The following is a 23,254-nucleotide window of genomic DNA, read 5'->3' as shown; positions in this document are numbered from 1 at the left end:
AAGAGGCAGGGTCTCTCAGAAGTAAAGATGGGCAGAGGTTCACCAATCTGTGGAAAACTGAAATTGGGGAAATATTTCTGAAAAATGTTCCTCAGTGTAAGGCTATGGAAGCTTTGAATATCCCACCATCTACAGTCCATAATGTCATCAAAAGATTCAGAGAATCTGGAGAAATCTCTTCGAGGAACAAGGCTGAAGGGCAATGAAGGATGCTTGTGAGTTTAATGCTGTGGCCCTAAAAACAGGCATGATTCAGCCACATGGGCCGAAAAAGTGAGTGAAAAGGGGTAAAAAAGTGGCAAAAATTGGTTAAAAATAGCAAAAATGGGCAGAAAATGTGGGGAAAATGGTAACATTGTCATGAATTCAATGGAAATAGTGGTGAAAAGGGGTGAAAAAAATGGAAATTGTGGGTAGAAAAATGGTAAACTGGGTGGAAATAGTGATGGAAAGGAGTTGAAAGTTACAAAAGTTAATTAAAAATGGGCAAAATGGGTGGATATAGAGATGAAGAGGGGTTAAAAGTTGCAAAAAGCACAGAGAAACTGGTGAAAATCCCAACATTTCCAGTACTTACACCAATTACAACCGACCAGCCTCTCATTAAGACAACACTAAAATATAAAGAGTAAATGAAATGGTCAGTGAAGCTTGTAAAGAGCAGAATTAGTAAATTAATAGCAATTAAAGGTGACCTGAATTACAGTGAACAAGGGTGGATCCATGGGAAGACAGCTTTAAACATGTTGATCTTCTTGTAAGGCAAGGCAAGTTTATTTGTATAGCACATTTCAGCAACAAGGCAATTCAAAGTGCTTCAGACAGTTCGTTAAAATACATCGACAAAGGGAAAAAGAAACACAGTGAAAACATTTTAAACGAAGCATGTAAAAGGTGATTAAAAACAGCAAATAAGACCTACACAAGATAGACACATCCCTAGTGCCATTTGTCTGAACTTTATATGTAAAACAGCAGATAAAACCCAAAAAAGATAAAAACAAACATAAAAAGTTTTTTAAAACAACAACAAAAAAACAATGAAGATAAAAACAGATATTAAAGTAAAAGCTACAGTGCAGAGTTCGAGCAAGAATGGAAAATTAGAAAAGTAAAACGTTTTTTTAGTCAAAGGCAGCAGTGAACAGGTGTGTCTTCAACCTTGATTTAAAGAACTCAAACTCTCAGCAGACCTGATGTTTTCTGGGAGTTTGTTCCAGATATAAGGAGCATAGTAACTGAAGGCTGATTCCCCATGTTTGGTTCTGACTTTAGGGACACAGAGTAGACCTGCACCAGATGACCTGAGTGGTCTGGATGGTTCATACTGGACTAGAAGGTCTCTGATGTATTTTGGGCCTGAACCATTCAGTGCTTTATAAGCTAACAGGAGGATCTTAAAGTCTATTCTCTGAGAGACAGGGAGCCAGTGTGGAGACCTCAGAACAGGAGTGATGTGGTCCACTCTCTTGGTCTTAGTGAGGACTCGAGCAGCAGCGTTCTGGATCAGCTGCAGCTGTCTGATGGACTTTTTAGGCAGACCAGTATAGATACTGTTACAGTAGTCAACTCCACTGAAGATAAATGCATGGACCAGTTTTTCAAGGTCCTGCTGTGACATTAGTCCTTTAATCCTAGAAATATTCTTGAGGTGATAATACGCTGACTTTGTAATTGTTTTTATGTGGTTTTTGAAATTTAGGTCTGAATTCATGACAGCGCCCAGATTTCTGGCCTGGTCTGAGGTTTCTAACTGAAGTGACTGGAGCTGCATGCTGATTTTAAGAGATTCCTCCTTGGGTCCAAAAACAACTACCTCAGTTTTTTCTCTGTTTAACTGGAGAAAATTATGGCACATCCACTCAGTAATTTGTTCCATGCATTTACCCAGTGCTTGTAAGGGGCCATGGTCACCTGGGGACATTGAAATGTAGAGCTGTGTCATCTGCATAGTTATGGTAATTTATTTGGTTGTTTTCTATGATCTGAGCAAGTGGAAGCATGTAGATGTTAAACAGAAGAGGCCCCAGGATGGAGCCTTGAGGGACTCCACATGTAATTTTGGTCTGCTCAGATTTAAAGTTACCTATTGACACAAAATAATCCCTGCCCTTTAAGTAGGATGCAAACCAATCAAGAACTGTGCCAGACAGTCCCGCCCAGTTTTCCAGTCGGTCAAGTAATATATTGTGGTCGACTGTGTTGAATGCAGCACTGAGGTCCAGTAACACTAAGACTGAAGTTCTGCCATGATCTGTGTTTAAGCGAATGTCATTAAACACCTTGACCAGAGCGGTCTCAGTGCTGTGATGTGGTCTAAAACCTGACTGGAAGACGTTAAAGCAGCTGTTCACTGTTAAGAAATAATTTAGCTGTTGAAACACGGCCTTTTCAATAATTTTACTTAAAAAAGGAAGATTTGATATCGGCCTGTAGTTATTCATTAAGGTCTTCTCTAGATTGTTCTTTTTTAAGAGCGGCTTAAAAACGGCTGTTTTCAGGGTCTGTGGGAAGACTCCTGAGATTAGAGACATGTTTACAATCTGTAACAGATCTGATGTCATGACATGTGAGACCTTTTTGAAAAAATCTGTGGGTAAAACATCCAGACAGCAGTAGGAGTTCAGTTGGTGTAAAATGTCCTCCAGATTTTTGTCATTGATTGGATTAAACTGTGTCATGGTGTTTAAGTTGTTTTTAGATGCACATAGCACAGATCCTGAACCTGGTGTGGATGGACTCCCTGCCAGTCTAATATTCTGAACTTTCTCTCTAAAGAAAGAAGCTAATTCATTGCAGGCCCTAGCGGAGTGAAGTTCAGGTGCTATTGACTCAGGGGGGTTTGTTAATCTCAACACTCAAGCATTATTTTTGTTTCTGGTGATCATGTCTGAGAAGAAAGACTGCCTTGCATTCCTCAGCTGTAGATTATAAGTGTGAAGTTTCTCTTTATAGATGTCAAAATGAATTTGGAGATTTGTTTATCGCCACCTGCGTTCAGCTTTTCAACACTCTCTTTTTTCATTTTTCACCACCATGGCATTTCTCCATGGAGACCTTTTCTTGCTAGAGACAACCTTCAACTTTATGGGAGCAATGGAGTCAATACCATTTAAAATTTGCAGGGTGTGGTTGTTTGAGCCAGAGATCTTTCTGTTACATTTTTGTCATCCTCCACCTTAACCACAAAGATCTTTATCTTTTCAAACAGCAGACCACTGTCATTCATTTGAACAATCAATGGGCACCTAATGAAAAGGAAACAAATCTACTAGTGCATCTCAAAAAATTAGAATATCATGAAAAAGTTCATTATTTTTTGTCACTCATTTCAGAAAGAGAAACCCATATATTACATAGACTCATTACACATAGAGCGAAGTATTTCAAGACTTTATTTTTTGAAATTTTGATGATTATGGTTACCAATAAGAAAACCCAAAATTCAGTGTCTCAAAAAATTAGAATATTGTGAAAAGTTCAATATTGGAAAGTCATAGTGTCACACCTTAATCAGCTAATGAACAGGTTAACACATTTACAAACGTTCACTTTGTCTAGAGTTCATCTTTTGCCTCTTCATAACATCTGTGCAGCAGCAGACTGAAAACACCATCTAAAAAAGTTTTAAAAAGTTTAAAATATTGGTTTAAAGTTGCAAAATTGGGTAGAAAATGTGGGGTAAACTGTTGTAAATTGAATGGAAATAGTGGTGAAAAGGGGTTCAAAGTGACAAAAATGGAAATAGTGGGTAGAAAAATGGTAAAAGGCATTGAGAGTTGCAAAAGTTGATTAAAAATGGGTAAAATGTGAGGATATAGTGATGAAGAGGGGTTAAAAGCTGCAAACATGCACAGAAAAAGTGGTGAATATGGGTTAAAAGGTCATAAATGTGATGGAAATAGTGGTGAAAAGGTGTTCAAAAGTGGCATAAATGGAAATGGGGGGTAGAAAAGGGGTTAAAACGTGGTAAAAATTGGAAAATGTGTGGAAACTGTGGTGTAAATGGGATGTAAAGTGTCAAAGGGGGTAGAAATAGTGGTGAACAATGGTTAAAAAGTAGGAGAAATTAGTTACAAGTTGCAATAATGGGCAGAAAAAGTTGTGAAAATGGGTTAAAAAGTCATAAAATGGATCAAAATAGTGATGAAAAGGGGTCAAAAGTGGAAAAAGTGGGGAAAAAGGAGTTAGAGTGGTAAAAACTGGACCCAGGAACACTTCCAGCATGGACTGTTAACACAGTCGGCCATGCCATCCACAAATGACAGTTAAAGCTGGATCAACAACTAGGTATTAGGTTTAGGGGGAAATGACCTTAGCATTGGACCAGATAGGTTTGGATGGCTTTTTGTCCACTTTTGGAGTCACTTTGGTAGACCAGCCACTCCTGGGAAGGTTTACCACTGTTCCAGGTTTTCTTCATTTGTGGGTAATGGCTCTCACCATGGTGCCAGAGTCCTAAATGTCTTTGTAACCCTTTCCAGGCTGATGAATGTCAATACCTGTTTTCACATAGAGCCAGGTAGGTTTGGATGTTTTACCCTTAATAAATTCAATCATTTTAAAAGCTGCATTTTGTATTTACTCAGGTCATCTCTAATGCCAAAATACTCTGAAACGTTTAAGCATGACAAATATGCAAATTATAAGGAAGAGGACAAATACTATCACATCTCTTAGACTTTCAGCTTTAATTTGAGGAGTTTAACCAGAAGTATATCACGTCTTCAAGTGACTAAATCCCATGTAAAAAAGGGTTTCCATTATAGCAAATTTGAACATGTTTAACAAAGAATATTCCTGGTTTCTATCGCCTTTTATGATCACAGACAAATGTTCAACATTAGTTTTCATTGAGTTTGAGTCAACGCGTGTTAAGGTATGGCAGCTTTGACTAACTCAGGTAAACGTTTACAAACAGGGCGTGCATGTACACCTGTGGGACCTGCTACCTTTAAAGTATGTGATTATCACCTCAGACGACCTAGATCAGCAGACAGTCGCATACCAAACACGTTCAGACACATATCTGATCATACAGCACAAAGACTTAATACAGCATCAAAACAGAGGAGACAAGCCCCCCAAAATCAATAATTTTATCTGTTTCGAAATCAAAAGTTCTATTGTTACTTATCTTGACGATGTGACTGAAGAGTAGACTTTTCAGCTTTAAATGCATGTCCCAACTTTTTAGGAAAAGTGTTGTAATTGTGGCAGAAATTGGCATTTTAAGACATTATGATTGGCCAACTTGATCTCTGAGTTTTTTTTCTGTATTTAGCTTAAAATCTGTTGTTAAGGCACAAATTCTAATACCTTTTTTTAAATCTACTATTGTCTGCAGGGGTGACTTTATATCACATTTACAGGTCGTTTGCTTGTGGCCTAGTGGTGTCATTTTTTAAATGTGTCAAAAAGAATATCACATACAAGTTAATTTTTGTTTGCTGGGATTTCATTTAAAAAAAATGTTATCATGGTTTACAGCTCAGGGAAATCAAAAATCCACTATCTCTTAATGTCAGAACTTCAAATAATTAAGATTAAAACAAAAAAAAAAAAGGCTTGACATGTTTCATTTTGCATGCGATGAATTTTGAATAAAGAAGTTTCTTTTTTGAATCAGATCAGAGGGATAGTCCAATGTTTTTAAACACACCTGTATATTTCACCTTCTTCTCATCTTATGCATTAATATCTGCAGAACTGTGATCTTTAGGTTTGTTTTAATCTTATGTGAGATTGCATAGAGTAAATAAAAATCAAAGGTAAAAGGGAAACAGATTCATAAAAAGTCACAGAAAAATAAAACTGAGTCGACTCAGTGCTTAATAGAAAAAAAATTTATTTACCCCTATTCACAAAAATTAAATAAAAAGGGATACATCGGATAACATCCCACCTGCACCACATGTTGAGCAAAAAGGAACTACATCATAGTCACGTGCCAGTTTGGATATCAGATCGAAACAAAGTCAAGAATTTATTATTCCACGTCTTTCCCCGAGGTTTGCACCGAGCACCTACTCCTCCTCCTCTTCGTCTTCTGTCCTACCACAACTTCAGATTTAACAAAATCAAATGGTCCGCTATAAAACAACGAAAACAAAATAATTCTTTAAATAAAAAGAATAAAAAAAGAAAAAAAAACTTTTAAAGTCCAAAAGAAAATTTGTGCGACTCCACACAAAAAATTAAAATAAAAAAACAAAATAAATAAAAACAAAAGGTCACATGAGCATCAAAATAAAATAAAAAAAATAAAAATAAAAATGGTGGACATCTTGATTTTTTATTATTTTTTTTTTTTTACCTTAGTGTATCACAACATGGAGGAGCGGTAAAGACCGCTTCACCAGGTGCTGCTCCAGAAACACACCTGTTCAGTCAGCCTGGGATTACACAGCGGCCATATTAGATCACAGATTTGCCCGCCAGGTAACGTCGGCAAGACACCGCAAAGGTTTATAAATACTGTGTCAAATGCTTAATCTACAAAAAAAAGTTTAATAGTGGCTCAAGAAAGTTCAGCAAAGTGTTAAGGCCACATTAAAGGCATCAGACATTTTAAATTTAGATGAATAAAGTGTTAAATCAAAGATAAAGTTGAACTAAAATAGTCAAATTTCTCCAATGGAGTGAGGATATTGGGAGAAAAGTACAGTACACATAATAATCTCTGGTTTTATGGGGTAATAAATGGAAAATCAGCCAAAATATTTTAAGTGGTAAAATATCAGTCTTAAATTCTGCAAAATAAAGTCACAATAAAACCAGAATAAAGTGGCCTAATTAGACGTAAAACTTTTGAGAAATCAGAGATTAATCATCCCTTATCCCATGAAGAAAAAGTCCTGATAAACTCCAGAATCCTGAAATGTTTCAATTAGTTGATCTAAGCATAATAAATATAAATAAAATTACAATAGCCTAAATATAAGACAGTAAGTCATGTCTGAAGGAAAAAGTGGTTGGATTACAAGAAAACGCGTTATTTCCTGACAAAAAGGTTGTAATAAAAAAAATGCGTCCTAATTTTGAAGGAAAAACAGTCAAAATACTTTGACAAGTCGACAGATTTATTGTTACTAAAAATGAATAAAGTGGTGATAAAATAGTTTTTATCAAGAGTCAATAAAGTGAAATAAATGGTTGTTGTGTTACTATAATTGTTTTTTGTGAGAAAAAAGTCAAAATGCACAGATGTTTCTCATTTTGACAAAGTGTTTCTGACCAGACTGCTGGTTATTTATACGGCAAAGCTAAAGGGGAGAGGCAGAAATGTTCAAGAGGAATCTAGGCTTTTAGTTTTCAAAATCCAGATTATCCATCAAGACAATGAATCAATTAAAACCATTAATTTTAGAGTAGTTAGCTGGCTGCTCTTCTGATATCATCAGCTAAACAGTATAAAAATTCCATTTTCTCCTTTAATAAGGGCCTTTTCTTGTGAAAATACAACCTTTTTCTTACTGAATTTCATCAATATGGAGACTTTCCTTTGACTTACTTGTAAGGTGGTCTTTTTATTTTAATACTGGGTTAGCCCTTTTGTCTCTGCTTGTTTTCTGAGCGGAGTTATTCGTGTTTTCCTATCACAGCTCATCAGAACTCAAACCATTACCGACTGGCAGGCAAATCCGGATTCCCTCTGCGGCTGCGTAAACCCAGGCACGACTCAAACTCTTCCCTGAACGTTTCTTTATTGTAGGGCTGGTGCAAATTTACGTCTAAGCAGAACTCACATGCACACTTTAATATCAATATCAAACACTCACACACATGCTTCCATCACAACCGTCCACTGTGGACAAAGACTAAAAGATAAAGCTGAATATCGACCGCCACTCGCTCTCAAACAATCTAACCAGTGTTAGGGGTGGACTTTTAGGAGTCAGTGTATTCCCAGGCAGATCCTACACAGTATCAACGGGCGAAAATATGGCAGCAACAATCACGAGTTCGATCCGGAGCTGGAGGAGTACCTTATTGGCCCAGCTGAGAGTTGCATCACCAATGACAAAGCTCTTAAACGGCCTCCGAACCAGGCCGATTATAAAACGACAGAAAGCACTGAGAAGCATGCAATGATTCGGACACTGGAGGAAACCTGGATGGCTCATTAACAAAAATACATGGTGATTAACACAAACAGATGTGGATTTACAGGTGCACAAATACTGTCTTAAGGACGTCTCCCTCCTCTTATTTAATCCACTTTAGGAGCTACATTATAAAACTATGTTAAAGAGGCCTCGAGTCTTACCCTAGTCTTTTTACCATTGCTCAACATTACCATCATTATGCTTACTTTAGCAAGCCAATAACAGTCCTAAAATCACTTATCAAAAAAAAAACTATGAATCAAGATCAGTATAATATCACTGTATGTCTTACAGCTCTAAATTTCTTAGAAAAAAGTGCATTATATCAGTAAGAACCAATTCATTCTTGGTGATGTCTTAACGCTCTCATTACGTCTGGTTTGTAAATACTCTAAATATGAAGCAGCAACAGCAGCAAAAAGGATTCTCAACTTGCCTACAGTATCTGAAGAGTCAGTGCGTTTACATGCTCAGAGAGTAGAGTCATGGTTGGAAACAGGAAGTTTGTCAGACTCCATAAAGCTCAGTGGAGCTGTGCCTCCTTTCCTGCTTTCGACAAAGTTTGGATGACCGCGCTAACTCAAGCCTGGCACACGCTACAAAATGATCATGCCGATCCTGGGTCAGACTTTCCCTTCAGACCAGAGTATCTGACGGTTCTTAAGATTATCTCGGCAGGTTTTCCAGTGGTGTGAGGCATCTTTAAGAGTGATCTTTTACTCTCTAACCTGCTCAAAGATGATCAGACATATTAAAAATTTATGATCTAAAATCCTGTTGTATGTGGGGACGCCAAGGACAGCCAGGAAGCAAGATTGTTATGTAGAGAAAGCACAGCAAACACAGCCATGTCAAAGATAGTTACATGGACTTCAGGATTTAACAACTAGATGTTAATTTTTAAGAAAAAAAGCTTAATTTTCTAAGTTCAAAACTCAAATGTATGACAAAGACCTAAAAATGTTTTCATTTTTGAGTTTATGATGTCGAAAACCATTGAAGAAAATCATACCAGCTGAAGCATTTATGCTTTTAAGTTTGCTTCTTTGTTAATTTATAACTTTGTCTTAAATTTAAGGCTGAACTAACCTGAAAATGTCTATTTTACAAAGTCAAAAGGTAGGACTATGTAAACCTGAGAATTTCATGTTTTTCTTGTACAATTAGGGTTTAGAGTATCATAAATATGTAACTTAAACTTAAATACTTTGGGTCTATAAAATCAAAATGTACAACATTTTAAACCCAAGAATTTGATTTTTGTTTAACAGTAAAAGCTTCACAAGGTTGTAAAATTCTGATGTCATAAACTTACAATTTTCAGGTTTAAAAAGTCAAAATGTACAGCTTTTAAAACCTGAGAATTTGATTTTTGTCATGTAAAGTTACAATTTGATTATGTTGCAAATTTATGACTAAATGAACTCAAGCTTTTGGGTTTCTAAAGTCAGAATTTACAATTTTTTAAGCCTGATAACTTAGTGTTTTTCCTGTACATTTATGGCTTTATAATGTAAGTTTATGCCTTAAACTCAAGTTTACAAAGTCAAAAGTTACAGCTTTTTAAAGTTGAGAATTTCATTTTTGTTTACTTGTACATTTACGGCTTTATAATGTAAATAAATGACTTCCTAAACTTGAACTTTTCAGGTTTATAAAGTCAAAATTTACAACTCTGTAGTTGAGAATTTTGTGTTCTTGTAAATTTCCATCTTTGTAATGTCCTAGATGTATGTCTCAAAACTGAACTGACTTTTCAGGTCAAAAAAGTTAAAAATTAACACCTTTTAAACAAATTTTGAACTTAAGCTAAATTAAAAAAGCTAGTTTGTCATCATATGTTGGGTTTTGTTGAATTTCAAAACCAGTTAAGGTTTTAACAGTCTTTTAGAGTGTGCCATGCTAAACAGGTTTTATGTCAAACTGTAAAAAAATAATCTTTTGATATTTCATTCCCAACTCTTCACTTTAAGTACCTGTACGATGAGCATTATTGTCAAGATCATGGACTTTTCAGACTGGGTGCGTGATGGCTTGATTTTATTTTGGTGTGCATGTGAACGGTCAGGGCTTTCAAAGCTGCATGTATGAGCGCCATCTAACCAGGAAAAGGACATTTTTAAACACTGTTAGAAAATGTTTGCAGTGTGCTTCTTGGGGACAAGCTCAACTGGATCAGTCTGATTCAGTTTTTTCTCTACTTCAACTGTAGCTCGAGGGTTTAGCTTCCTCATTGATAGAAAATGTAACAGGGAAGGGAAACACTGAGTGTGCTGACACTCCTGGTTTATGCTTTTCAAAGTAAAAGTCCCATTTAGCATTTCTGTGTCTCCACAGAAATGCTAAATACAGAATGCTTTTATTCGGACTTTTCCTGACTCAGCTAAACAGTAAAACTGGTCACTTGTAGGGAGATTCACTGACAAAAACTCACAAAAAGGCCATCACAGCACAAGCCAGAGATGACACACGCTGCATTCGTCACGCAGCAAACACGCACTCACTCTAAAGTGGTGATAGCCAAAGATCGACAGCTACGACCATTGTTATGCAGGATTTACGTCCAGGTCAAAGCCCTGCATGGAAGCTGTGGAGCGTGCTCTGAAGGCCTAGTCCAGTTTGGGTCTGTTTGAGGGGAAAATAAGCGAGATTAAAGTCGCTTGCAACAAGAAATTCGATTAAGGACTATATCAAAAAACGTTTCCTTGTATTTAAAAAGTCCAGTTTTAGTTGCATCAACACACTGACTCAACTTTTCCTACTGCATGTAAACGTACTGACCGATTCCCCTAAACAACCAGATTCCCGTTATAAATCTACCTGCAGATGTTCTCCTCGCACACACAAATATAAATCCTCCTTTAAACTATATTGATTAGACAAAATGCATGATGGGAGGACGAAAGAACCACGCAGCCTACAGCTTCAGATTATGGCAGCATCCTTCAAACCGACAACAGTTCACAGAATAAATCAGGTGAGAAAATAACAAAAATCCACTCGAACATGCGTCACTAATGAGGTGAAAATATGACATGCAATAACTGCGGTGGTGGAACCTTAAAGAACAGATCTACTGCATCTTTTTTTGCCTTGAACGAAGGCGGAAAAAAAAGGAGACCTATGAATCGAGAGGGATTAAGCAACCAAGAAAAGAGGAAGGAAATTAAACTGAGCTGAATGTACATGTGAAAAGAGAAAAAAAGACCCATGTTTGTGCACAACAACTGTTTATGCCATAAAAGGTGCAAATGAATTGTGCACATTTTCCTGCATTGTTTCAGTAAAAGCATGTTTAGCCTCTGGCACAAGCCTGTTTGAACACATCTATGTGTGAGTCATTCTACTGACTGCGTGTGTTGTGGTGTTTGGGACTGCTGGTTCAGATAATTCCTTTAAATGTACCTATCTGACCCCCCCTCCCCTCCCAGCCGTTACCTATCTTAACAGAATTATCAAATGGAGGAGGGGGACGGGCCGAAGAACCCCGGTTATGTCCTCGCCTACTTAGGATCCCTGCGGTGCTGTTGGCGAAAGTCACTTTTGAGCGTGTTGGATTTAGTGAGGTGTTTAATCCGAGAGGTATATGTATATCCCCAGTTTACCCTCCCACACCCACCACCCTCCTCCCACCCTCCCTCACAGAGACACACAGGGCGCGGGGGGAAAGGGAGCCGTCCGCCGAGAGGAGGATCAAGACCAGTCACATCCCTCCAGCTCTCGTTTCTCCCCACAATCTGGGCAGTGCAATGAGTTCCCCAGTTACCCTCCCCTAGAAGAACCTGAGGAGAAACAAGCAGAGAAACATGGAGGAGAGTTAAAAATCACTTTAAAGAAGATGTGAACAGGGAGTACTGATAGGACCTGCTATGCAAGGTTTGAAAAAAAAAAAAAAAAAAAGGCTGTTTTTATGACTCTGGATCAGAAGATTGATTTGGGAACAAAATGTATCATTGTGCATCAATGAGCTGGGTGTGTCATCATATCCAGACTTGTTAGAATGACAGTTTGAGGCGCATCAAAAGAACGCATGCCTTACCTAACAGGTCTGTGTCCTGTGTGGACCAGGGGTGTCTGGGTTAGACGCCGTAGCAGGCAGACAGGCGCTCCTTAAGAAGAGGAGGAAACTGCTCCGAGAACTGCTGCCAATTCTCTTCACCGACCTGATCCTTAAAACCGTGCAGGATCTTAGGAAAGAAAAGAGATGAGAGAAAGGAAAACAATGCTTTCAGACACACTCACTGAATTACAACACTGAGAAATTCCATCCAAAATAAACTTACTGTATAAAAACACTTCAGTTCTTTTTCAGTATATTAACCCATAGGAGAGGTTGTGCACATTTTACCCGCTTTTCACTCTTCATTTTTTGATCATTTTGGCTGTATTCATGTATATTGCATGTGGTTTGGCAAGACTGTGTATTTCAATTTGCTCTTGTTATTTCCAGCTCAGCTCCTACAGTAAGTTTAAAATACATCTCACCTCCACTAAAGCATAATACATGCAGTTTATTCTATCTGGGTGTCCATCTGGGCTTTTGCCTTGGAGCTGATCATTTTTACTATTCTCCACCAGATTGCATTCTGACGATATTTGGCATATGGAGGAAAAACATGCTAAAAATGCAAAAAAATTCAACACAAAAAAACAACTTTGCATGTAGCCTGTTGGAAACAATTCATTTTTCTGTTTTTGAAAAACATGGTGGAAATTATGACAAATGAACTGGCATTAAAAGGGTTAAAAATCTATAAATTCATGAGTGGTCGATATCAATAATCAGGTCAGCTGTAGGTGGAAATAATGAGCAATGAGAGTAGAATAAAACATTAATGAAAAACATTTTGTATAGCTACAGAATGAAAAGTGCATTTTATTGCGCTTAGCAGCAACGGAGTGTGTATTTGACACTGCACAGAGAAACAGTGCATAAAATAAAGTGATGCAGCTTATAATTGATATATATCCCAGGCTTCAATTATTCAACATAGAAAAATGTACTTTGCATGTAGTATATTCAAAATAATTCATTTTTCTGTTTTTTTTTTCATCAAAAAAAGGGAGGCAGACCACCAAAAACTGGCACTCAAAGGATTAAAAGATTTAAAAATCAATGAATATTTCATTTAAATAATTTTGTCAGTTGTAGGTGAAAAAAAATTAGGGACGTGAAAGTAGAAAAACAAATTAATGTAGAAAATCTTTTATAGCTACAGAATGAAAAGCGCATTTTTTTGTGGAAAATGTGACACTGCACATTAAAATAATGCATAAAAATCAATGTTGCTGCTAATCATTTAAATATCCCAGGCTGTAATAATTCAGTAGAGGAAAATGATTTTTTTAATATATTACATTTAAAGTATAAAGCATAAACACGGTGGCATTATGAAAAAAAACTGACATTAAAAGGGTTAAAATCTTTAAATTTATGAATATTTTATATCAATAATTAGGTCAGCTGTAGTTGGACAAAAATCATCTCAGTGAAACCAGGGTAAATATTAATGTAAAATACTTTTTATAGCTACTGTATCAAAAGTGCATTTTTTGCTTTTAGCAGCATTAGAGTGAGTATTTGACACTGCACAAAAAATTGCTCACTGCTAATTATTGAAATATGCCAGTCTGTAGTAATTTAACATAAAAAAACAACTTTGCATGTAGTATATTGAAAATAATTCATTTTTCAGTTTTTTTTGGGGGGGGTCATAAAAACATGGTGGCCTTAGACAAAAAAACTGGCAATCAAAGGGTAAAATCTTTAAAAATCAGTGAACATTTATATCAATAATTAGGTGGAAAAAAGGAGCTCAGTGAAAGTGGAATAATTAGATTTTTATAGCTGCAGAATGAAAAGAGCATCTTTTGCTCTTAGCAGCTTGAGTGTGACTAAAACTAAAGGTGTATTCACACCTGTGGCTCGTTTGCTTTGTTACGATTCAGGGGCAAAAACGATACATTTGTTTCAGTTGTCACGTGGTTCGTTTGTGTTCACATGGCAAAAGTTTCTTGCGGTCCAAATTTATAAACGAATGCCACGTGCGATCCAATTCATCTCTCATTGGTCAGAAATTTTACCGGGAAGACGGGGGAGTTTCCTTGTCTTCATTCATTCATTCAGGTTCTTAACCGCTTTCCACGGGGAAAAACAACAGCCATGGAGATCAGCAGCGTGCGGCTAGTTTTTTATATAGCGTTCATCTGGCTAATGTACCCGTTTTCGCTAAATCAACAAAACATCTTTCTCGACAGTCAAGACATTAAAATAATGGAAAATAATGTGCTGATGTACTTGTTAAAACGAAGATGTGCCGCCTCACGGAGCCCACGACTCATTTGTTGTTCTTCCGCTTTTGCTGATTCTTCTATTGTTTTAACTAAACGGTTGGCAACCGGGCGCATTACTACCCCCACGACTACAGTGTGTACCACAGTTATGAGTCAGTTGTGCCGGTTTCTGAGGTAATTGTGTTCTCACTGCAAAAGAACTGCTACAGGGCTTGAATGGAAGCGAGCCGAGACCACTGTATTTTGGCGATCTCAACCTGCTTGTTTTGTCCCGCATCCGAGTGCGATTGCTGTGTTCACATATGTCTAAACGAACTGGACTGGGGTGCTCACTGTTTCGGAAAAACTGCCCCAAACAAGCCAGGTGTGAATACACCCTTAAACAGTCAAAGGATTTAAAGCCACTATCAAACTGCAGGCGTATTTTCTATTTTACTCCAGGTATCTGACATTTTGCATCCACACTGCTGTATTCTCTTTAATAATTCATCTTTCACAGTAGTCTGTAGTTAATGGTGAGCTTTCAGGTCAGGGAGTTTGCCTGATCAATAATATTCTCAGTTTTTTTGTTTCAAGGAAAGACGGATCTCTTGCTTGAAATGGACGGCTCCATCCACAGATTCAGACTCAAAAATCATCCGCATCGTAAATTCAGATTTCGAATGTCTGATGAGTGATCATCACAGACTGTGGGGAGCCAGGATCCACATGAGAACTTCTGTATATGAAGTCTAAGTCCATGATGAGGGACTCACCTTATAAAACATGTCTCTCAGGTCGTCTTTGGGGTTGACCCAGGAAGCCACAGCGTCACAGAAGAAAATAAAGTCCTGGACAGAAATAATAGCTTGTTATTTTTCTGCAGAATGAAGCTGAGCTCTATCGTCTCTCCTAAAGCTCTGAAATATTTAAGCTCACCTGCACCACTCCAGCAGGATTCACCCCAATCATCACACAGATTCCTCTGAAGGCCGAGTCCTTCTCCTCGTTGTCTCTGATGTTCCTCAACGAAGAACACCTGAAGACACAAAGCAACAAGCAGTCATTCATTAATACAGCCAATCAGGGGAATATGCATCCTTCCCAACCATTCCCTCTAAGATCTAGTCCACATGAAGGCAGGTATTTTTGAAGACTAAGGGGATTTTTGTGGTTGGTCTTGGCACACATTCAAGAGAGCATCTATGCTGTTGCTGCTTTGCCCGCACAGTCAAAGACAGACTGCTGTTGTTAGGCGTGCTCTTGCTCTGCAACAGGGCATTTTTGCACTTTCATGTTGACAAGATGTTTGAGATGAATATGACAGAAAGCGTTTGTTTTGAATTTAATGAAAAGTCTTGCCCTTCCCAGACACTTTCTATGAGAGGTTTCCCAGATAAATTATATCTATGCAGTAGATTTATGAAATTTTCCATCTGGTGTTTCCAGTTATTCTGAGTAAAATGGCGCTTACTAACCATTAGTTTAGTGCAGTTAAAGTTCACATATTTTACCCCTTTAAGACAAGTTTATATTGGTCTCAGAGGTCCCCATGCCCATGAAGATTGTCACTGAGAAAAACACTCCAGTATTGGATTTTTACATGTCTAAAAACTCCTCTGTTTCAGCCCTGCTCAGAATGAGCTGTTTCTGTGTCTGAAGCTTTAAATGTTACTGAGCTGTCTGGCTCCACCCCTCCCAGGACATGGATGTGGCTCTCCTGATCCAAGATATTTCTGGTACTTTTCTAGAGGGGATTGTGGACAGGCCAGGGGCACATATTTTTGTTAGAAAAGCCTGCAAAAGGGGTCTTTGCTTAATATGTCCTCAATATGTTAATATGTTAGCCTAGTATGTAGTAGTAGTAATAGTATGTAGAATGCAGCTTCCCAATACTAAATTTCCACCATTTTTCTCTCTGCCTCGTTTTTCAGAGCCATGATGTTTCCTCCTTATATGCTGATAACAGCTGATTCTGCCATACGGCCAGACAAACTAATCTCATGATAATTCTTAGGCGACGTACCACGGTCTGATGAATTGCTGCAGTTGTGGCGCCACTTCCTGAGGACAGACATATCCCAGTCTGCCGATCGTAATGGCTGCAGGAGAGACACAATAAAACGTTTTATTTCAAATACATGTCCTTTATCTAACATTGGGCTCTATTTGAATTTAAACATTTTGGTTCTTTAACGTTCCCTGTTTCAAGTCTAAGTAACAGAAAACAGCTGTTTACCATTAGATGTGCTGTTGCATTTTAAATACCTAAAAATTCAGCTGCAATCCACTCATCATAGAGCCAAAATACTGGTAAAAATGTTGAAACACATGCAGTCAGGACCCGGAGTTCAGTGCTTCCTTTGAGCATGCTGACTGGAAATCTAAAGTGACTAAATTAACCAGTTTTGGGAGTCAGTATCAAAAATGCAACAATGTCTGATATTTACTAGTAATCCTAGCAAAATCCAAATTTCTAAAACTGTGACAACTCTGCTCCACATGCAGAAAATGAATGGAAGACCCCCAAACAATTAAAGTACACCAGTTTTTACAGATTTTAAGGACTTTAAAAGCGAATCCAAATTTGTTTAGCACCCAGCTTTCTAGGATTCTGTTCTAACTCTGACCTTTTTTCTCATAGTTTGTGTACCTGTGTTTTCCAGCAGGGTTTTGGGCGTGTTGGGTCTGTTGATGATCTCCACCAGGTGTGGGAGAACCATCCCAACGTACGGCTGCATCTCTGCACCTGCAGACAGACGGGAGAGAGCATTAACATCAGCTGTCTGCTTTTTGTTTAACATCATGCAGGTTTCCACCAGCTGTCCTATTCAAAATATTTATAAGAAGTGAAAAACTCAAAAGATGAGCTTTATTTTTGTTTTTTTTTTCAGTTTATTAAAGGACAATGCTATTTTTTTCTGTTTAATTTAACAATTTTATTAAGACATGTTTGAACAGCAGATATCCCAAAGAGAGTGAGCAGACTAAGAAATATGTTTAATGCTTTTAAAGCTCATGATCATGGCGGTAAACTTAAACACAGCGGTGTCCTGAGCCGAGATGAACGTCAGAAAAGAAGACCTGTTTGTGGAGTTATGGGGACAGCAGAGCGCCCAACAACCTGATCACATATTTCCTCCATTCTGAAATCCTATTTTAAATCAGAAGATACAGCAAGATCTAGCGCTGCTGTGAAATCTTTACAATTAACAGCAGGTATGGTTTCAGGGTTGTAGTGCAGGAATGTGAGGTACAATCAAAAATCAGTTCAATCTCTCCGTTTTTTTAATTTGTTAGCACTAAAAATCTTGTGATGTAGTCAGCCTTAGGCCAGCCACACACTACAGGATTTTAAGCTCGATTTGGGCCTCCCCCGATGATCGTGGGGGTGTATCCTGAGAGGAGCCTCGTCAAACGACTGTTTGTCTGAGTAGTATGCATGTATGTGGTGTCAACACGATTGTTTTACTGCTCCAAATCGCGTTGTAGCCTCCGAAAAAATCCCGAATCACAAATATCAAACACGTTTGACATTTACAATTCTAGGTCATAATGTCACTGACAGAGTACCCACAACAACCAATGAGAGCTAACAGACCAGGTAGCATCACAGCTAGATCATACGTACTTTCACTACTCAGCCACGAACACAACTTCAACTTAATTTCAGCCAGGATTTCATCCCGAGTCTTTCCCTTGTATTATGATTGTTGCTTCACCTGTAACGCATGCCAGGACAGCTTGTTGTGGAGAGACAGCTAGATGGTATCTACAGACATTCGTGTTTTGTTTTGTTTTCTTAAGTCACGTGATCACGCAAGGTCATAGGCAGGTCGGCAGGTGTGTGGTCCCCAGTGATCTGACAGTCTGGCTGAGTCGTCTAGTGTGTGCGTTCAGAGGATTAACGATGAAAAATCTTTGGAAATTGTCCTGAAGTCTGTGGTCTCCCACATTTTAAAAATCGTTCCAGATTAAAGAAATTGTCTAGTGTGTGGCCGGCCTTAGACACATGAACTTCCAGCTTCCATGACGGTTTGAAAAACCCACATTAAATCCACAAGAAGAGCTGATAATGAGGCCTTCAGTTCTCAACATTCCTTATAGGATAATCTAAAGATTCAGTCTTTGGTCAGAGACGTAGCGTCTCTGCTCATCTCTACACTCACCGGGACATTCCCCTGTCTGCTGCTTCACACTTGTGCCTGTAAGAATATCACAGAGTGGGTCACTGGGCTGACTCTGACGTGCACACTAACATGCACACGTGCACTGCACACAAAGCTGCATCAATCTAATGTCACTTTAGGAGACATTCCCAACCCAACAAGGATTTTTCTGTTAACTGAGGAGACTTCTAGTGAAGAAAACACCCCAGTTAACCGGTCTTTAGTCTGAAATATATCTATAAAAGTAGGTGGAGCCAGAGACAAACACAGGCAAGCACGGTGAGATATTTCACGTTAGTGAAGAACACACTGCACTCTTCAAACCAGGCAAAGACTAAAGAAAACTCTTCATTCATATGGTTCTGAAAAGATTCATAAATGTCTACAGCTACAGATGAATATTCCTCCAGAGTGAACCACTAAAGCTGTTAGGAATCACAAGACAGAAAAGGCGATGCTGCAGAGGCCTAAAGGCTGGTTCGTCTCGTATCAGTTAAGCAAGGTCAACCAGAGCAGAGCTGCGGGACCAGCTCTATGCTCCAAACTGAACCTTGCACTAATCTGCACCCTGCTGAGTTTAAGCTCTAAATCTGGATCAGACATTTTAGGAACACATTTTTTCATTTTGTGTCAATGAGCTGGGTTTTTCATCATTTCCAGATACTCAGCACATCAGAGAGCAAAAACCTTCAAAATAAAAGTCAAGGAATCAGAAGGTTCACAAACATAGGAGGGGCTTGTCTTACCCATCTGCATGGAGATCTCTCCGATTGCCCAGGTGGCGTTGTTGCACACTGAGATGAACTCCGGGTTCAGATTGAGTCCAAGAATGGGCATGAACTCAGCTGCAGAAAAGAGATTATTACCATAAAAATATACTCTGAACAGTGATTGATAAATGATACATGTAGTGCTGCTACCTCTGTGTTTAAGATTTGAAATTTCTGCATGTTGTGATTTGCAGACACCTTGTTTTAGCTGTCAAATTTATTGAAAAGACAAATTAAATTAAAGTGAAATGCTCTTTAACTGTTCAACCTTGTCATGGTTTTCAAATTGATTTTAATGCTCTTGGTCTCAACTCAGCCTTGACCCCCAAAAATCTTGGTCTCAGATTGTGTGGTCTTGACTCCAACACTAGCTATTAGTACTGACACTCTGATCATGTGGTCTGAACCTGTCTTTGAGATATTTTGAAATTGTCAGTGATATTAAAATAAAAATTAAAGATGCAACAAAACTAAAATCTGAGAAGAAATTGGGTGGTCCATCCTCTTCTCTCTAGAACATGGCTGCTAGAACATGGCTTTACTTCTGCCTGGCGGTTAGTGTCTAAACGCCTGCTCTGTATGTTCGACTGCTCTGGTTAATGTGCCAGATAAACCTTGCAAAACCTTCATACAACTTTATTTTCTAAACCAAATACTGCCAGACCCCTACAAGCTGCTCTCTGTCTACTGAGCTGATTTAAACCTCAACAGCAGAGAGGAGAGCGGGCTGTTTTACCTGAGCAACAGCTTCAGCTAGTGGCGAGAGATTGCATCACAGCTTTAACACCAAATTTACTATATTTGACACACAATTTTATAAGACATCCGTCTAATCCAGTGTTTCCCAACCATTTTTCTTGGCACCCCCCTGCATGTACCTAAGAAAAATGGGAATCTAATTTTGGCAGCCTCAGAACATACTAAGCCTCTCACCCCCCTTGAGATCTTTGGCGCCTCTCCTGAGGGGTCCCAGACCCCAGGTTGGGAACCAATGGTCTAATCAACATGATCAATAGTATCTTTAAAAAACTTTTGTATACAACCTGATTAATGGTAAATAAAAAAATGCATTCCAGCATATTTTTCAATTGCCAGAAATTTCTAATGCATTCATATGATACAAAATATACACGTTTAATACATTTCTGGATAAAAATAAAATAAAAATAAGGAGTTCTATAAGTTGTTCCAGGCTTTGTAGTTACACGTCTGAAATGACAGAATGGATTGGATCTGACAATTATCAACTTCAAGTTTTCACAAATCTGCATCGATGTTATTTCAGCTAATTTAATCCCCAAAACAACTACATCACAAGAAAAATTGGCTCATTTTCAGGCCCATTCAGCTGATATGAGTAGGGCTGAAACCACTGTTTAACTTGGAGTCTACTAACGACTAAAGCTAAGACTCAATGGATAAACTGACGCTACTCTGGGGTGTTTGTGGACACACAAGAGACCAAATCTACCTTACAGAAAAGAAAGTCTCACCTGGATTATGGTGAAATTATCAGCCTTTCCAGGAAGCATACATTTGCCTATGTGACTGTGATATGCACCGATTGCTTCTGATTAATGTCTTAGTACTTACCAATGCAGGGCTTCACATGGAGGAAACAGGCCTTTGTTAAATCACCGAGCAGAGCAAAGGAGCTTTGCCTCACTTCAGGCATCGTGTCCTGAAACAGACATCACATCATTAGTGTGTATTTCAAATCAGACTTTACTCTGAGGTAGCTCTGGACAGCTCGTCTCGTACCTGCATGCACTGGAAAAGAAGAGTCATGATGTTGGAGCGAGCCACGAGCTGTTCAACGTGACCGCCCAAACCTTCAGCCAGGCCGCTCAGCAGATCCAAGGCAACAATCATGAAGTCTTTGTCTGGGGCTTCATATTGGTCTGGATGCTGGTTGTACATCTGTGAGAACAGGGCAGGCTGTCATAAACTCTCCTCTGTCACTCTATTAGTTTGATATGTGTGTTTGTATTCATGCTCTCACCATAGCCTGAGCTAAAGTCTTCTGGACTAACGTGACACAGCGTTGATACACAGGCTCACAGTAAGGCAGAAACCCACTCTGCAGGGCCGTGGCTACTGACGACAGACACTGTGGGGGACAAAATATGAGTTAGAGACACGTGCAATGTATTTACGGAGATATAAACCCAATAAAAGGTGTCGAAGAGGGAAATACATCATCCTTTGTTTGCATGCAATCTCACCGTCTACTCTACCCTCGACCCCACGGTACAACTAGAAAAGCTCTATACAAGCTCAACTCCATTCACTCTAAGTGCTGCTCTATGAAAAAACTCCTCACCTCTAGTAGAGGGAACAGATCCTTGTCTTCATCCTTCAGCTCGTTCCACTTAGCAATAAGAGGTGGCATCAATTTCTGAATGTACTCCTAAAAGAAGATATAAATATTTTAATCTTGTTTTGCAGAGAGATGAAGAGATGCTGCACGGCTCAGCAGTTATTTGGCTTTGTTGAGTAGAGAGACAGAAAACCACGAGGGATTCAGGTTAGCTCTGAACAACAGTTACAAAGAGCAGGCTACCCATGTGTGATCTACAACTTCCTTAACTTACCGGCTGATTGAGATGATGACCCACTGAGTCCGCCAGCGTTCCTATAGCGTCGTACAGGATGAGCAGATTCTTGTGCTGATACTTTCCAAACGCAAACACCAGAGTGTCGAGGATGAAGCTCAGGTAGGGCACCAGCTCCGTGCACGCCTCCTCCTCCAGAGTGGCAAACGCACTGAGAGAAACATGCAGGACACGCTTATTTATAAATCTTTAGATAAAGTTATCCAGCCTAGAGTCGAAAGTGATGACAAATGCAGGGTGTGGATCAGAGAACAATATGGGAACAAAGTGTATCACTGTGACTCAATGAGCTGGGTGTTTCATCATGTCCACAAACAAAGACCAGGACCAGGCTACAGTGTCTCACCTGCAGGCGGCCTCCTGCACCCTCTTGTTGCCGTCCAGGATGCGTTTAAGGAGCTCCGTCATTAGGGGTTTGAGGTAGGAGTCCGGAGGCTGGGAGACCACCCAGTGTGCATATCGACTGAGGGTCCAGCAGGCGATGGAGCGCACCAGAGCCTTTTTGTCGCACAGACACTGGATGAGGTGAGGGATGAGCTCAGGCAGGTAGGGAACCATGCCCTGCATGCAGCCTGAGGTAAAGAGAGATTTATTTAACATTTATATTTATTTGAATAAATGCAGCCTGAGGTAAAGTTGAGAAGAGAAATTTTAAGATGTTCATGATGCAGGAAATTTTAGCTATTCTGCCTCATGCAGTATGTTTGCATGCAGTTAAAAATGTTTGAAATATTGTGTTAAGACACTGGTCAGTTGCTTTGAAAACCTGGACTTTTATAGTATATGCAAAGATGTAAGTCTGAATATATTCATACTATATTTAATTACTCAAAATCTAACTATTACACCTCAACAAGTGGGGGAAATTAATTTTCTCTTGCATGTTTAGGTCTCAATCAGACCCAAATTGGACTGAGTGTTCTGCACATGCTCCACAGTTTCCATGCCAGACTGTCTGAGAATGGCTGAGCAGCATAAATGCCAAGTATAGCATAAGACGCATAGCATGTGCCTTTGGAACGTAATCTAACTTTACAGCATACATGCACGCACATGATGCAACATCTGGTCTTCCTTGTTTTTAAAGAAGGAAATCATGCTGCACATTGTGCATGACCACTTTTCTATTCTACACTAAATCTTTTCTGTTGAGATTTTTAAGAGCATTTGATAAAACCAGCGATTTTCAACTGGAATGTTGGGACCCAAAAGTAGGTTGCAGAGCTATTTTCAGCTCATAATCTAGGGACATCAACAATGGTTTTATGATATTTTTAAAGATCTACAGGGAAAAAAATACATGTTACTATGTGAAAGAG

At 38.8% G+C, this 23,254-nt stretch overlaps 1 protein-coding gene across 2 annotated transcripts in view; it reads right to left on the bottom strand.

Annotated features, from left to right (window-relative positions):
• Positions 1–5,831: 5,831 nt before the first annotated feature.
• LOC121529168 (transportin-2-like) overlaps positions 5,832–23,254 on the bottom strand; it is a 30,648-nt gene continuing 13,225 nt past the window's right edge. For both annotated transcript variants that reach the window (XM_041816899.1, XM_041816900.1), the window contains 13 exons: positions 22,282–22,507; positions 21,915–22,086; positions 21,644–21,730; positions 21,323–21,430; positions 21,082–21,240; positions 20,914–21,001; positions 19,297–19,395; positions 17,035–17,130; positions 16,408–16,483; positions 15,321–15,420; positions 15,158–15,232; positions 12,148–12,295; positions 5,832–11,890 (listed from right to left, as the gene is read on the bottom strand). In XM_041816899.1, coding sequence (XP_041672833.1) covers positions 12,188–12,295; positions 15,158–15,232; positions 15,321–15,420; positions 16,408–16,483; positions 17,035–17,130; positions 19,297–19,395; positions 20,914–21,001; positions 21,082–21,240; positions 21,323–21,430; positions 21,644–21,730; positions 21,915–22,086; positions 22,282–22,507 — 1,394 coding nt within the window. In that variant the 3' untranslated portion in view covers positions 5,832–11,890; positions 12,148–12,187. The remainder of the gene's footprint in view (positions 11,891–12,147; positions 12,296–15,157; positions 15,233–15,320; positions 15,421–16,407; positions 16,484–17,034; positions 17,131–19,296; positions 19,396–20,913; positions 21,002–21,081; positions 21,241–21,322; positions 21,431–21,643; positions 21,731–21,914; positions 22,087–22,281; positions 22,508–23,254) is intronic.

Source organism: Cheilinus undulatus, linkage group 21 (genome assembly GCF_018320785.1).
Source record: "Cheilinus undulatus linkage group 21, ASM1832078v1, whole genome shotgun sequence".
NCBI classification, from domain to species: domain Eukaryota; kingdom Metazoa; phylum Chordata; class Actinopteri; order Labriformes; family Labridae; genus Cheilinus; species Cheilinus undulatus.
This window is presented reverse-complemented; position numbering and strand designations above follow the sequence as displayed.